Source organism: Hyla sarda, chromosome 8 (genome assembly GCF_029499605.1).
Source record: "Hyla sarda isolate aHylSar1 chromosome 8, aHylSar1.hap1, whole genome shotgun sequence".
In the NCBI taxonomy this organism is placed as follows: Eukaryota; Metazoa; Chordata; class Amphibia; order Anura; family Hylidae; genus Hyla; species Hyla sarda.
The window spans coordinates 218,009,032-218,026,855 of record NC_079196.1 but is presented as its reverse complement, the minus strand read 5'-3'; the positions used below and the strand labels follow the sequence as shown (position 1 = coordinate 218,026,855).

The 17,824-nt window shown below is 45.9% G+C and overlaps 1 protein-coding gene across 8 annotated transcripts in view; it reads left to right on the top strand.

Moving 5' to 3' along the window:
• The first annotated feature begins 5,524 nt into the window (after nucleotides 1-5,524).
• The window catches only part of LOC130284520 (myosin phosphatase Rho-interacting protein-like), a 144,383-nt gene continuing 132,083 nt past the window's right edge, over nucleotides 5,525-17,824 (top strand). For 4 of the 8 annotated variants that reach the window (XM_056534940.1, XM_056534942.1, XM_056534944.1 and 1 more), the window contains exon 1: nucleotides 5,525-5,856. In XM_056534940.1, coding sequence (XP_056390915.1) covers nucleotides 5,737-5,856 — 120 coding nt within the window. In that variant the 5' untranslated portion in view covers nucleotides 5,525-5,736. The remainder of the gene's footprint in view (nucleotides 5,857-17,824) is intronic. The other 4 variants (XM_056534947.1, XM_056534948.1, XM_056534946.1 and 1 more) reach the window with 2 other exon arrangements.

Below are 17,824 nucleotides of genomic sequence, written 5' to 3'. Positions count from 1 at the left end.
TCCATAAAGATTGGAGAAGGAGTCTGGTCAATAAAGACATGGAGGAGGCGTCTGGTCCATAAAGACATGGAGGAGGAGTCTGGTACATAAAGACATGGAGGAGGAGTCTGGTCCATAAAGACATGGAGGGGGGAGTCTTGTCCATAAGGACATGGAGGAGGAGTCTGGTCATAAAGACATGGAGGAGGAGTCTGGTCCATAAAGACATGGTGGAGGAAACTGGTCTATAGAGACATGGGGGGGGGGGGGGGGGGGGGAGTCTGATCAATAAAGACATGGAGGAGGAGTCTGGTCCATAAAGATTGGAGGAGGAGTCTGGTCAATAAAGACATGGAGGAGGCGTCTGGTCCATAATGACATGGAGGAGGAGTTTGGTACATAAAGACATGGAGGAGGAGTCTGGTCCATAAGACATGGAGGGGGGAGTCTTGTCCATAAGGACATGGAGGTGGAGTCTGGTCCATAAAGACATGGAGGAGGAGTCTGGTACATAAAGACATGGAGGGAGGAGCCTGGTCCATAAAGACATGGAGGAGGAGCCTGGGTCCATAAAGACATGGAGAGGAGTCAGGTACATAAAGACATGGAGGAGGAGGGAATCTGGTGAAACAACACCTCATGAACTAGAATGGAGATTGTCAGCCCGGACCTCGCCCCCATCAGGGTCTGACCTCACTCACTGCTATAACATAGCAGTGCAGTATATAGATTACAGTGCAGTATATAACATAGTAGTGCAGTATATAGATTACAGTGCAGTATATAACATAGCAGTGCAGTATATAACATACACACATAGCAGTAAAGTATATAGATTGCAGTGCAGTATGTATACTCACATAGCAGTGCAGTATATAGGTTGCAGTGCAGTATATAACATAGCAGTGCAGTATATAGATTACAGTGCAGTATATAACATAGCAGTGCAGTATATAGATTGCAGTGCAGTATATAACATAGCAGTGCAGTATATAACATAGCAGTACAGTATATAACATAGAAGTGCAGTATATAAATTGCAGTACAGTATATAGATTGCAGCACAGTATATAACATAGTGCAGTATATAGATTGCAGTGCAGTATATAACATTGCAGTGCAGTATATAGATTGCAGTGCAGTATATAGATTGCAGTGCAGTATATAACATAGCAGTGCAGTATATAACATAGCAGTGCAGTATATAGATTGCAGTGCAGTATAACATAGCAGGGTAGTATATAACATACCAGTGCAGTATATAACATTGCAGTGCAGTATATAGATTGCAGTGCAGTATAACATAGCAGTGCAGTATATAGATTGCAGCACAGTACATAACATAGAAGTGCAGTATATAGATTGCAGTGCAGGATATAGATTGCAGTGCAGTATATAGATTGCAGTGCAGTATATAACATAGCAGTGCAGTATATAGATTGCAGCACAGTATATAACATAGAAGTGCAGTATATAGATTGCAGTGCAGGATATAGAGTGCAGTATATAGATTGCAGTGCAGTATATAACATAGCAGTGCAGTATATAGATTGCAGTGCAGTATATAACATAGCAGTGCAGTATAAAACACAGCAGTGCAGTATATAACACAGCAGTGCAGTATATAACATAGCAGTGCAGTATATAACACAGCAGTACAGTATATAACATAGCAGTGCAGTATATAACATAGCAGTGCAGTATATAGATTGCAGTACAGTATATAACATAGAAGTGCAGTATATAGATTGCAGTACAGTATATAGATTGCAGCACAGTATATAACATAGAAGTGCAGTATATAGATTGCAGTACGGTAAATAGATTGCAGCACAGTATATAACATAGCAGTGCAGTATATAGATTGCAGTGCAGTATATAACATACATACATAGCAGTAAAATACTGTATATAGATTGCAGTGCAGTATATAGATTGCAGTGCAGTATATAGATTGCAGTGCAGTATATAACACAGCAGTGCAGTGTATAGATTGCAGTGCAGTATATAACATAGTAGTGCAGTATATAGATTGAAGTGCAGTATATAGATTGCAGTGCAGTATATAGATTGCAGTGCAGTATATAACAGCAGTGCAGTATATAACATAGCAGTGCAGTATATAGATTTACAGTGCAGTATATAGATTGCAGTGCAGTATATAGGTTGCAGTAAAGTATATAACATAGCAGTGCAGTATATAGATTGAAGCACAGTATATAACATAGAAGTGCAGTATATAGATTGCAGTGCAGGATATAGAGTGTAGTATATAGATTGCAGCACAGTATATCACATAGCAGTGCAGTATATAGATTGCAGTGCAGTATATAGATTTCAGTGCAGTATATAACACAGCAGTGCAGTATATAGATTGCAGTGCAGTATATAACATAGTAGAGCAGTATATAGATTGCAGTGCAGTATATAGATTGCAGTGCAGTATATAACATAGCAGTGCAGTATATAGATTGAAGTGCAGTATATAACATAGCAGTGCAGTATATAACATAGCAGTGCGGTATATAGATTGCAGTGCAGGATATAGATTGCAGTGCAGTATATAACATAGCAGTGCAGTATATAGATTGCAGCACAGTATATAACTTAGAAGTGCAGTATATATATTGCAGTGCAATATATAACAGCAGTGTAGTATATAGATTGCAGTGCAGTATATAGATTGCAGTGCAGTATATAACAGCAGTGCAGTATATAGATTGCAGTGCAGTATATAGATTGCAGTGCAGTATATAACATAGCAGTACAGTATATAGATTGCAGTGCAGTATATAGATTGCAGCACAGTATATAACATAGAAGTGCAGTATATAGATTGCAGTGCAGTATATAATACAGCAGTGCAGTATATAGATTACAGTGCAGTATATAGATTACAGGGCAGTATATAAATTACAGTGAAGTATATAGATTACAGTTCAGTATATAGATTGCAGTGCAGTATATAGATTGCAGGGCAGAATATAGATTGTAGTATATAGATTACAGTGCAGTATATAGATTACAGTACAGTATATAGATTACAGTACAGTATATAGGTTGTAGTGCAGTATATAGATTGCAGTGCAGTATATAGGTTGCAGTGCAGTATATAGGTTGCAGTGCAGTATATAGATTACAGTATATGGATTGCAGTGCAGTATATAGATTGCAGTGCAGTATATAGATTGCAGTATTGTATATAGATTAGATTACAGTGCAGTATATAGATTGCAGTGCAGTATATAGATTGCAGTATATAGATTGCAGTGCAGTATATAGATTGCAGTATAGTATATAGATTACAGTGCAGTATATAGATTGCAGTGTATAGATTACAGTGCAGTATATAGATTACAGGGCAGTATATGGATTGCAGTGTAGTATATAGATTACAGTGCAGTATATAAATTGCAGGGCAGTATATAGATTACAGGGCAGTATATAGATTGCAGTGTGGTATATAGATTACAGTGCAGTATATGGATTGCAGTGCAGTATATAGATTGCAGTATATAGATTGCAGTGCAGTATATAGATTACAGTGCAGTATATGGATTGCAGTGCAGTATATGGATTGCAGTATATAGATTGCAGTGCAGTATATAGATTACAGTGCAGTATATAGATTACAGTGCAGTATATGGATTGCAGTGCATTATATAGATTGCAGTGCAGTATATAGATTACAGTGCAGTATATAGATTAGATTACAGTGCAGTATATAGATTAGATTACAGTGCAGTATATAGATTGCAGGGCAGTATATAAATTACAGTGCAGTATATAGATTGCAGGGCAGTATATAGATTGCAGGGCAGTATATAAATTACAGTGCAGTATATAGATTGCAGTGCAGTATATAGATTACAGTGCAGTATATAGATTGCAGTGTATAGATTGCAGTGCAGTATTTAGATTGCAGTATACAGATTTCCGTGCAGTATATAGATTGCAGTGCAGTATATAGATTACAGTATATAGATTGTAGTGCAGTATATAGATTACAGTGCAGTATATAGATTGCAGTGCAGTATATAGATTGCAGTATATAGATTACAGTGCAGTATATAGATTACAGTATATAGATTACAGTACAGTATATAGATTACACTGCAGTATATAGATTGCAGTGCAGTATATAGATTGCAGTATATAGATTACAGTGTAGTATATAGATTACAGTGCAGTATATAAATTGCAGGGCAGTATATAGATTACAGGGCAGTATATAGATTGCAGTGCAGTATATAGATTGCAGTATATAGATTGCAGTGCAGTATATAGATTGCAGTGCAGTATATAGATTACAGTGCAGTATATAGATTACAGTGCAGTATATAGATTAGATTACAGTGCAGTATATAGATTGCAGGGCAGTATATAAATTACAGTGCAGTATAAAGATTGCAGTGCAGTATATAGATTACAGTGCAGTATATAGATTGCAGGGCAGTATATAAATTACAGTGCAGTATATAGATTGCAGTGCAGTATATAGATTACAGTGCAGTATATAGATTGCAGTATATAGATTGCAGTGCAGTATATAGATTGCAGTGCCGTATATAGATTGTAGTGCAGTATATAGATTACAGTGCAGTATATAGATTGCAGTGCAGTATATGGATTGCAGTATATAGATTGTAGTATAGTATATAGATTACAGTGCAGTATATAGATTACAGTGCAGTATATACAGTATATAGATTACAGTGCAGTATATGCAGTATATAGAATACAGTGCAGTATATAGATTACTGTGCAGTATATAGATTACAGTGCAGTATATACAGTATATAGACTACAGTGCAGTATATACAGTATATAGATTACAGTGCAGTATATAGATTACAGTGCAGTATATACAGTATATGGATTACAGTGCAGTATATAGATTACAGTGCAGTATATACAGTATATAGATTACAGTGCAGTATATACTGTATATAGATTACAGTGCAGTATATAGATTACAGTGCAGTATATACAGTATATAGATTGCAGTGCAGTATATAGATTACAGTGCAGTATATACAGTATATAGATTACAGTGCAGTATATAGATTACAGTGCAGTATATACAGTATATAGATTACAGTGCAGTATATAGATTACAGTGCAGTATATACAGTATATAGATTACAGTGCAGTATATACAGTATATAGATTACAGTGCAGTATATAGATTACAGTGCAGTATATACAGTATATAGATTACAGTGCAGTATATAGATTACAGTGCAGTATATAGATTACAGTGCAGTATATAGATTGCAGTATATAGATTACAGTGCAGTATATACAGTATATAGATTACAGTGCAGTATATAGATTACAGTGCACTGTACACAGACCCCTCCCCAGCAGCTGTCACTGGATCCCTGGGGAATGCTGCGCGTCCACCTATCCTCCCGCCAGGCCCCGCCCCCCGCAGTCACAGCCGATCCTGCTGCCCGCTGCTCCTCGGCTTTCTTTTGTTATCCTGCAGGACGAGGGGGTGGGGGGAGGGAGCGGCGCGCTGTGATTGGCTCTCCCTCCTGTCAGTCTCCTTCCCCGTTGGCCCCGCCCAGCCCCTCTCGCCCGGTTCGTTCCAATGTCTCAGTAAGCGGCGGAGAGCAGAGCGGGGGCAGCGGCCGGGATCACAGGAGCAGCTCGGCTCCCAGGGATGTGAGTGCGGCCCCGGACAATGGGGGAGGACCCCTAATCTCCTCTTACCGCACTGCGCCACCTCCCGCCCCCACCACCGGCCCCGCCATGTCCGCCAAGGAGAATCCGTGTAAGAAGTTCCAGGCCAATATCTTCAATAAGAGCAAATGTCAGAACTGCTTCAAGCCCCGGGAGTCCCATCTGCTGTCAGACGAGGACCTCAACCAGGTGAGAGCTGCCCCCGGGCCCTGCGCTGCCCCCTGCTGGACACTGTGCTGCTGATCCGGGGACGGCCAGCAGGTGGCGCTGCGAGCTATGTGAGCGACCAGGGCCCCCACAGCTACACCCCAATGTCTCATCGTTCTGTACCCCACATCCTGATATGGAGGGGCCCCTGTAGAGGAAGGGGAGGATGCCAGCTATTCCACCCCTAGTTATATAGATTGGGATGACCCCCTATGGGGTTACCCCCTATCTGTTATGGAGATGCCCCCTAAACTAGTAGGGGGTGACCTCCTTCCTTGTTTTGGAGTTACCACTCTATTTAGTATGGGATTGCCCCCTCAATTGGCATTGGGTGCCCCACTATTTTGTATAGAGATGACCCCCTTAACATGCACGGAGATGACCCCTCAACACTATGGGTGACCCCTTTAACTGGTCTATCTTGTTTGGGGTGACACCCCACCCCTCAACTGGCACGGGGGTGTCCCCTTACCTGATCTCTCTGGTATGGGTCAAACTGCCCCCCAGATATCCTGCATGAAAATAACCCCCTTAAGTGGTTGTGGGGGCACCCTTAACTGGCATGGGGTTACCCCACTTAACTATGCAGTTGCCCCCCTATCTTGTATGAAGACGATTCCCTTAACTGGCACAGAGATGACCCCTCAACTCATGGAATCGCCCCTAACTGACATGGAGTGACCCCCTTAACTGGTCTCACTGGTTTGGGGTCATTCACCCCCCTCCTCAACTGGCCCTGGGATGCCACCTTACCTGGTCTGTCTGGTATAAATCGACCTCCCCTTAACTTGTTTGGGGTTACCCCTCTATCTAGTATGTGCTTGCCTCCAACTGGCATCGGTTTGCCCACTTTTTTGCATGGAAACGACCCCCTTAACTGGTTTGGGGTTACCCCTCTATCTAGTATGTGTTTGCCCCCCTATCTTGTATGTAGGTGACCCTTTCAACTGGTCTCTCAGGTATGGGTTGACCCCCTCCTTAACTGGTTTCGGGGTTACCCCTCTAGTATGGGGTTGACCTCCTTAACTGGTTGAGGTTACCCTTTTATCTAATATGGGGGTGCCCCCTCCACTGGCATGGGGTTGCCCACTATCTTGCATGGAGATGACCCCCTTATCTCTAGTATGTGGTGCCCCCCATTAACTAGGTTGGGGTAAACCCTTTATCTAGTATGGGGTGTCCCCCCTTATCTGGTATAGGTTCCCCCCCCCTATCCGGTGTGGTGATGCCCCCTTCCTTGGTATATTGGGGTCTCCTTGATGGTGAATTCCCAGCTTGTCCCTGGATTGATACATATTGTTACATTGTATCTTTATCTCCTAATATTATGTTTCCATTGTTGAATCTGTAACATTTACTGTTCTGTCATGTGACCTGTATTCAAGGCCTCCAGGCTGCGTTCTTCACCCTGACACTCTCCATCCATTGCAAAACTACAACTCCCATCATGCCCCGACAGCCGGAGGCTGTCGGGGCATGATGGGAGTTGTAGTTTTGCAACCTCTGCACTGGTTTAGGACGCAGGCCTTACATTAGGCCTCTCTTGTTTACCCCCCCCCCCCCCCCCCTCCTCCCTTCTTTTTCTCTCGTCTCCCTCTGGCATTGCAGGAGTTAATCTCCGACCCTTAAGCCCGGAGCAGCAGCTTTATGGGTTGCACTTAGCAGTGGAAATTGCATATTTCCTGAATGTGCAGCAGAATTCCAGAGCTCGGGAGCTGGAATCATCATCATCATCATCATCTTCCCCACCACCATTGTGCGGGGAGGATTCCTCTGGCTCTGTCTGTGCTGAGGAGGATGATCCAGATCCCGAGCCAGCGACCATTTCATCAGCTACGTCTGATCGCTTCCAGACTAGTCTTTTTTTTTTTTTCTTCTTCTTTTCGGTGTCTGTATTTTGGGGCCTCCCTGTGATAGGAGGCGGCTGTCAGGGCATTGTGATGGCATGAATGGCTGTAGTCATGGCGCCCGCTCTTGTGTGTGTTACATGGAGGGCAGGTAAAGGGGGTATGGAATACAGTGCTATCCTGAGCTGTACTCACTATTCCTCCTGTATTATACTCCAGAGCTGTACTCACTATTCTGCTGGTGAGGTCACTGTGTACATACATTACATTACTTATCCTGTACTGATCCTGAGTTATATCCTGTATTATACTCCAGAGCTGTACTCACTATTCTGCTGGTGAGGTCACTGTGTATATACATTACATTACATTACTTATCCTGTACTGATCCTGAGTTATATCCTGTATTATACTCCAGAGCTGTACTCACTATTCTGCTGGTGAGGTCACTGTGTATATACATTACATTACTTATCCTGTACTGATCCTGAGTTATATCCTGTATTATACTCCAGAGCTGTACTCACTATTCTGCTGGTGAGGTCACTGTGTACATACATTACTTATCCTGTACTGATCCTGAGTTATATCCTGTATTATACTCCAGAGCTGTACTCACTATTCTGCTGGTGAGGTCACCGTGTACATACATTACATTACTTATCCTGTACTGATCCTGAGTTATATCCTGTATTATACTCCAGAGCTGTACTCACTATTCTGCTGGTGGGGTCACTGTGTACATACATTACCTTACTTATCCTGTACTGATCCTGAGTTATATCCTGTATTATACTCCAGAGCTGTACTCACTATTCTGCTGGTGAGATCACTGTGTACATACATTTCATTACTTATCCTGTACTGATCCTGAGTTATATCCTGTATTATACTCCAGAGCTGTACTCACTATTCTGCTGGTGAGGTCACTGTGTACATACATTACATTACTTATCCTGTACTGATCCTGAGTTATATCCTGTATTATACTCCAGAGCTCTACTCACTATTCTGCTGGTGAGGTCACTGTGTACATACATTACATTACTTATCCTGTACTGATCCTGAGTTATATCCTGTATTATACTCCAGAGCTGTACTCACTATTCTGCTGGTGAGGTCACTGTGTACATACATTACATTACTTATCCTGTACTGATCCTGAGTTATATCCTGTATTACACTCCAGAGCTGCACTCACTATTCTGCTGGTGAGGTCACTGTGTACATACATTACATTACTTATCCTGTACTGATCCTGAGTTATATCCTGTATTATACTCCAGAGCTGCACTCAGTATTCTGCAGGTGGAACCATCGATCTCTGTAGTCTCAGGTAGTTCTCCATCTCCTGTGTTGCGCCCCCTGGGGGGTAGAGTCGTCCTTAACATTGACCGAACATGCATCAAACATGGGACGTGTCTTCTGCGCTGACGTCTCTTTCCCCGGGCTCTGTGTTTTGCCCTCACAAGCCCGTCCTGGATTCTCACACCTGAGCTGAGCGCCCGGGGACGTATGAAGGCAGCATTACCAGGGCTGATTGGCACGGCCGCCTCCGTACTCTGCCATGACTCCAGGAATTACATAATGTTATTACAGGGTAAGGGAACACAATGGGACAGTAACCCCGCAGCCTTCATTGCTTCATTCCTAGCCAAAGAGGCTGGCTGAAGTGTTCCTCTAGGGCAGTGTTTCCCAACCAGGGTGCCTCCAGCTGTTGCAAAACATCAACTCCCAGTATACCCGGACAGCCGAGGGCAGAGCTTTCCAAACTTATGTTGGTGACACTTTTTTTTTTAGACATACGAGACACGTGACCATTTACCAGTATACAGGCTCAGCTTTACAAATGTGCTGCTACCCCCCTAACACACATCATTCCCCCCTTCTTATTCCCCCTGTCCCACATCATTCCCCCCTCTCATTCACCCTGTCCCACATCATTCCCCCCTCTCATTCCCCCCTGTCCCACATCATTCCCCCCTTCTTATTCCCCCTGTGCCCCATCATTCCCCCTCTCATTCCCCCCTGTCCCACATCATTCCCCCCCTTTGAGTTGTCCCCCCCATGCCACATAATTCCCTCCTCTAATCCCCCCTCTTATTCCCTCCTGTGCCACATAATTTCCCCTTCTGATTCCCCCCTGTGCCACATCATTCCCCCCTTCTTATCCCCCCCTGTACCACATCATTCCCCCCTTCTTATTCCCCCCTGTACCACATCATTCCCCCCTTCTTATTCCCCCCTGTACCACATCATTCCCCCCTTCTTATTCCCCCCTGTACCACATCATTCCCCCCTTCTTATTCCCCCCTGTACCACATCATTCCCCCCTCTGATTCCCCCCCTGTGCCACATCATTCCCCCCTTTGATTCCCCCCTGTGCCACATCATTTCCCCCCTCTGATTCCCCCCCTGTGCCACATCATTTCCCCCCTCTGATTCCCCCTCTGATTCCCCCCCTGTGCCACATCATTCCCCCCTCTGATTCCCCCCCTGTGCCACATCATTCCCCCCTCTGATTCCCCCCCTGTGCCACATCATTCCCCCCTCTGATTCCCCCCCTGTGCCACATCATTCCCCCCTGTGCCACATCATTTCCCCTTCTGATTCCCCCCCTCTGATTCCCCCCTGTGCCACATGATCCCCCCCCCCCTCTGATTCTCCCGTGCCACATCATTCCCCCCTCTGTTCCCCCCCACCTGTGCCACATCATTCCCCCCTCTGATTCCCCCCCTGTGCCACATCATTCCCCCCCCTGTGCCACATCATTCCCCCCCCTGTGCCACATCATTCCCCCCTTCTTATTCCCCCCTGTACCACATCATTCCCCCCTCTGATGCCCCCCCTGTGCCACATAATTTCCCCCCCTGTGCCACATCATTCCCCCCTCTGATTCCCCCCCTGTGCCACATCATTCCCCCCTCTGATTCCCCCCCTGTGCCACATCATTCCCCCTGTACCACATCATTCCCCCCTCTGATTCCCCCCTGTGCCACATCATTCCCCCCTCTGATTCCCCCCCTGTGCCACATAATTTCCCCCCCTGTGCCACATAATTTCCCCCCTCTGATTCCCCCCCTGTGCCACATCATTCCCCCCTCTGATTCCCCCCTGTGCCACATCATTTCCCCCCTCTGATTCCCCCCCTGTGCCACATCATTTCCCCCCTCTGATTCCCCCCTGTGCCACATCATTTCCCCCCTCTGATTCCCCCCCTGTGCCACATCATTCCCCCCTCTGATTCCCCCCTGTGCCACATCATTTCCCCCCTCTGATTCCCCCCCTGTGCCACATCATTTCCCCCTACTGATTTCCCCCCCCTCTGATTCCCCCCTGTGCCACATGATCCCCCCCCTCTGATTCCCCCCTGTGCCACATGATCCCCCCCCTCTGATTCTCCCGTGCCACATCATTTCCCCTTCTCCCTCCCCCCCCTGTGCCACATCATTCCCCCCTCTGATTCCCCCCCCTGTGCCACATCATTCCCCCCTCTGATTCCCCCCCTGTGCCACATCATTCCCCCCCCTCTGATTCCCCCCTGTGCCACATCATTTCCCCCCTCTGATTCCCCCCCCTGTGCCACATCATTTCCCCCCTCTGATTCCCCCCCTGTGATTCCCCCCTGTGCCTCATAATTTCCCATTCTGATTCCCCCCTGCGCCACATCATTTCCCCTTCTCCCTCCCCCCCGTGCCACATCTTTACCCCCTCTGATTCCCCCCCCCCTGTGCCACATCTTTACCCCCTCTGATTCCCCCCCCCCCTTTGTGCCACATAATTCCCCCCTCTGATTCCCCCCCCTGTGCCACATCATTCCCCCCTCTGATTTCTCCCCCCCCCCCTCTGTGCCACATCATTCCCCCCTCTGATTTCTCCCCCCCCCCCCCTGTGCCACATCATTCCCCCCTCTGATTTCCCCCCCCCCCCCTTGTGCCACATCATTCCCCCCTCTGATTCCCCCCCCCGTGCCACATCTTTCCCCCCTCTGATTCCCCCCCCCCCTGTGCCACATCATTCCCCCCTCTGATTCCCCCCCCCCCCCCTCTGTGCCACATCATTCCCCCCTCTGATTTTCCTCCCTTTACCACTTCAGGGGCGTCACTTGTCAGTCCCAGCAGCTACGGCCACTCGCTGATTTTAAAAGGGCCACTGCACAGGCCAACAAATCAGCAGCTCAGGCCACGGCCACTTTATAACAATGAACTGCGGTGGCTGCTGGGGTTTGCCACTGGCACAGTAGTGTAACACTGCACCCAATTTGGAAACCTCTTCCCTCGGAACAGCAGGCCGCCTGTTGTCCCCCATATTGCCTCTTCCTTAGGGATCCATTAGAACACTTGTGCTGATCACAGGACGCTGCCCCCTATAGGTTCCTGACACACGATGGGTTTGTTATTCTTTCCTTCTTCCTGCGGAATCCGGTTACTCTCCTTTTGATCTGGCGATTATTTTGGGAGCGCCTTTGTTGCTGTCGCCTCCTTCTATTATTCGGGAGGATGCACAGTGTTGATGAAGGACATGGATAGTGCCACCAGGAGCCCCGGCATTGGTGTAAAGTCCTCTGTTTATTTAGGACTCTCCTGGCGATCTGTCTTGTAGAAGGTGGATGCGGATTATGAGAGTTGGCAGAGACCCCTGTGTACATAGCGCGTCAGTCATCCCCTGCGTATCCTGCCAGAACATGAAATACTATACTGAGCCGCACAACTAATCCCGGGCATTACTGTACCCAGAGCCAAGACGTGAAACAGGGGAACAACAAGACACAGAACGGCATGGGGTCGGCAAACTCCATTACAACCAGTACAGAGACTCTATTACAACCATAAAGGAAGGGTTATAGTTGCTATGAATGAGGACCAAAATGCGTCAGCAGCAATTGGCGCTGTTTGTATTGGTTTCTTATAATGGCATTGTGTGGCGACACGTTTCATACTCGAGATCTTATTCGCAGCTGTGTTTAGACAAATAAGTTATTGCAGTTGTAAACGCTGACACAGGTTAATTGTAGGTACTCGTAGCTTTGATGTTTTAACGCGTTTTGCGCATAGATTTTGTGGTTCTAAGTGCTGACGCCTTTTGCACTTGGGTTCTGTAGTGGGAAGTGCTGTCACATTTGGACCGTAGGTTATTGTACTCGCAAACACTGACATCCTTTGATTGAAGGTGCTTGTAGTGTTAAAGGGGTACTCCGCTGCTCAGCGTTTGGAACAAACTGTTCCGAACGCTGGAGCCGGGATCTTGTGACGTCATAGACCGCCCCTCATGTTACGCCCCCGCCCCCTCAATGCAAGTCTATGGGAGGGGGCGTGACGGCCCATAGACTTGCATTGAGGGGGGCGGGGGGGTGACATCATGAGGGGGCAGGGCTATGACATTACGAGCTCCCGGCCCCAGCGTTCGGAACAGTTTGTTCCAAACGCTGAGCAGCGGACTACCCCTTTAAAGAGTGTCCCCAAATAAATTTTTCTAAACTAACTCAGGCTATGTTCCCTAACTACTCCTAACACCCCTCCAGCCTTTACAAAAATTCAGAGCTTTAAAAAGCTGTGTATCTTACCTTTTTATTCTTGCTCACATTGTGCAATTTCCCAGCAAGCGAAAGTGGGTGTTCCCAGCAGGCATGACATCAGTGAAGCCTGCTGGGGGACCACTTCTGCCCTCACATGGTTGCAGTGCTGTGATGAAAAGACCACCTCAGGCTCTGTGCATGTTTCAGTCTGTGTTGCTATCATTGAGCTGCTTTCAGTTTGAGCAGCTTTCTGTCTGTGACAATCTGTGGAGCTTTCACATTCTCTGCAGCTGTCAATCAAGCTCCATGCAGAGAAACACTTCCCGAGTTCAAATATATATATATAAATATATGCCGATAATGCACCGCACCCCTCAGCGCACCGCCCCGGCCAGAGACCGCCGCTGCCCCGTTGCTTTCCCCCATCCACGGCTTTATAATTACCTGGGCCCGGGGTCCGCGCTACTTCTGGCTCCTGCAGCGTCCTGCGTTACGCTGTGCGCTGCGCAATGTCGAGTGAGTAGCGCGGAACCGGGAACATGTAGCCAGAAGTAGCGCGGAACCCGGGAACATGTAATTATAAAACTGGGAATGGGGGAGGCAATGGGGAAGCGGCGGTGGTTGGACTAAGGATCGGCAGGGGAGAGAAGTGGGCGGCGGTGGTCTCTGGGCAGAGGATAGGTAGGGGGGGGGGGGGCAGCGGCGGTGGTGGTGGTTGGACTCAGGAGGACCCCAGGACAGGCAGGGGGAGAGAAGTGGTTGGCGGTCTCTGGCACTGCAAAAGCCGCTGCAGTTCATTGATTTAAAGCGCCCGCTTTAAATCACTGATCTGCAGCGGCGTCGCCGGGGGGGGGGTAGGGGGGGGGGTTGGGGGATGAATAGCCGATAACTTATACCGGAATATCGGTACAAGTTATCGGCTATCGGCCTTAACCTCCACAGATTATCGGTATCAGCCCTAAAAAATCGATATCGATCGATCCCTAATATCTATATTAAATATATATATATATATATATATATATATATATATATATATATATATATATATATATATATATATAAATAAAATATACATATGTATATACACAACACCCCAGCACGACTATAAGCGGAGTTCTTTGAAGTTATAGTTGACGTGTTGGATGGTCCCTTTGGCTTTCGAGGATCTGTGAGGAGACTCTTTCTGCAGTGGGGGTGCCGCGTTGCGATTTCACGTTCTCTGGTTTGGTGTGTGGGACCCGGCCGGTGACATAACAGCGTAATCCACTCTGGTGATGTAACCTGTAATCTTATTGCCTTAATGGGTCTCTGCCAAGTGACTCACTCAGGGAATGTTGGCTCCGGCCTCCGTGCTGGGCGGCTCGCGAGAGATCTTGTCGTCTTCTTGTGTGTGTGTTTTTTTTTCTTAATGGGTTAAGTACCTTTTAAATGTTTAACTCCTCTGATGCTGGGGGGGGGGGTGTGTATGGCGTCCGGGCCAGCTATACTCATAGCTTTATATCTGCTATATTATTGGGCCACATGCGGTAGAACAGAAGAGGTGACTGAGCTCTGTGCCGCCATATCATGTCCCATATAGCACCGCGTATACCGTAGTGCCGCGTTATTCTCTGGTATAATGTCTCCATTAAACCATATGTGATAGAGAATATAAGGAATCCCTTTTACAGATGGCTGTAGGTGGCGTATACGAGGAGCCATGGTGCGGTCATGTACATGAGGCCTTAAAGGGGTACTCCGCTGCCCAGCATTTGGAAAAAACTGTTTTTGAACGCTGGAGCCGGGAGCTTGTGACATCATAGCCCACCCCCTCATGGCGTCACGCCCCACCCCCTCGATGCAAGTCTATGGGAGGGGGCGTGACGGCTGTCACGCCCCCTCCCATAGACTTGCATTGAGGGGGCGGGGCGTGACATCAGGGGGCGGGGGCTATGACATCACAAGCTCCCGGCTCCAGGGTTTGGAACAAGGAGCAGCGGAGTACCCCTTTAAACAGGGTGTCCCAAGGTTATAACTTATGCTCTTTCCATAGCATAGTTGGTAAGTATCTTATAATGGGGGTCTGACTGTTGGGACCCCCATCGCAGATGAGGATGAGCTTCCTTGTCCATGTAGTGAACGGGTTTCGATCGAGCATGTGCAACGCCGCTCAGGAACTGTCCAGAGCAGGAGAGGTTCACTATGGGGATTTGCTTCCTGACACGGATAGAGGTGGGCAACAGAGAGCACTGTGGTCAGACTGGAAAGAATTACACAACTTCCTCTGGAGAGTACAGCAGCTGATAAGTACTGGAAGGATTAAGATTTTTATATAGAAGTAATTTAGAAATCCGTATAACTTTCTGGAACCAGTTGGTTTGAAAAAAATTGTAAAACAATACAGTCAAAAAGTTAAAGGGGTACTCCAGTGGAAAACACATTTTTGGTTTGTGTCCAGAACGTTAAACAGATTTGTAAATTATTTCTATTAAAAAAAAATCTTAATCCTTCCAGTACTTATCAGCTGCTGTATACTACAGAGGAAATTGTATTTCTTTCTGGAGTTCTTTTTAGTCTGACCACAGTGCTCTCTGCTGACCACCTCCTGTCTGTGTAAGGAATGGTCCAGAGCAGGAGAGGTTTGCTATGGGGATTTTGCTCGTACTCTGGACAGTTCCTGACATGGACAGAGGTGTCAGTAGAGAGCACTGTGGTCAGACAGAAAGGAAATTCAAAAAGAAAATAACTTCATGTGGAGCGTAAAGCAGCTGATAAATACTGGAAGGATTAAGATTTTTAAATAGAAGTAATTTACAAATCTGTTTAACTTTCTGACACCAGTTGATTAAAAAAATATGGTTTCCACCGGAGTACTCCTTTAATTAGTAAGGACCGCCACCAGGTAACAAGTAATTCTCCAGCCCCTGTCATCTGCGACAATCGGAATAACTTAAAGGGGTACTCCGGAAAGTAAAACAGATTTGTAACTTAATTCTATTAAAAATCTTAATCCTTCCAGTGCTAATCAGCTGCTGTATGCCTCCAGAGGAAGTTGTGGAGTTCTTTCCAGTCTGACCACAGTGCTCTCTGCTGACACCTCTGTCCAAGTCAGGAACTGTTTAGAGCAGAAGCAAATCCCCATTTCAAACCTATGCTGCTCTGTACAGTTCCTGACACGGACAGAGGTGTCAGCAGAGAGCACTGTGGTCAGACTGGAAAGAACTACACAACTTCCACTGGAGCATACAGCAGCTGATAAGTACTGGAAGGATTAAGATTATTATATAGAAGTAATTTACAAATCTGTATAACTTTCTGGCATCAGTTGATTTAAAAAAAATAAGAAAAAATAAAAAATTCCATCAGAGTTCCCCTTCAAATCTGATTTAGGCCGGGTTCACACCACGTTTTTGCAGTACAGTTCCCGTATACGTTTTCAATTTGAAAACCGTACGGAAACCGTAATGAAAACCCGCATACATTGACTCTCCATTGAAAACCGTACGCCAAAAGATTTCCTCCGGTTGTGTCCATTTTGCATCCTGTATATTTTTTTTCCCGTACCCAAAACGGGCCTACCACGGTTTTTGGTCCGGGTGAAAAACTGTATTGAAACGTATATACGTTTATTTTTATTTTTTTAACATGAGTCAATGGGAACCGTACAGAACTGTATGTGCATACGGTTCCATAGAGTTTTTGACTTGGAATTTCAATCAAACAAGTGAAACTTTATTCATAATGGAGTGAAAAGTTAAAAACGTATCCTTTTTTTCTTTTTCTTTAAAATGGATGCAACCGGACATCATTTTTCAAACCGTATACGGATTAAAAAATTTGTACACCCGTTTTGATACAGTTTAGTCAGGTTTTGAGGAATCCGTTTTTTTTTAATCAAAAACCTGATACGGGAACTGTATTGCAAAAACGTGGTGTGAACCCGGCCTTAGCTCTGTGGAGAAATGAGATGAATCGGAGACCTGTGTAATGGAGGACAGTTCGGGTCCTCCAGAGAGAGAGAGAGGGGGAGATTTATCAAAACCTGTGCAGAGGAAAAGTTGCTGAGTTGCCCATAGCAACCAATCAGATCACTACTTTCATTTTGCAGAGGCCTTGTTAAAAATGAAAGAAGCAATCTGATTGGTTGCTATGGGCAACTGGGCAAATTTTCCTCTGCATAGATTTTGATAAATCTCCCCCAGAGTCTCTTATCATTCTCCACTTTAGAAGATCAGGATCCCCCCCTTTATAAACTTGGAATAGCCCAATAGGGAGTATAAAAATTTATTTTTTTTCCTATATTGGATATATTTTTGAAGAACGGGGTAAATGCAAGTGTTTTCCAATCAGTGGATATCCAGCTATTGCAAAACTACAACTCCCAGCATGCCCAGACAGCCTTCGGCTGTCTGGGCATGCTGGGAGTTGTAGTTTTGCAACAGCAGCAGGCACCCTGGTTGGGAAACACTGCTGTATATAATGGAATTGAATAGGAAGCGGTGACACAGAACCAGTCACTGTCATCTCCATTGGGCCGTACGGCGTTTCCTAATTTTCCCGGATTAGCGTAATGAATGGTTTCAGAAGCGTCTTAAGTGTTTTGCGC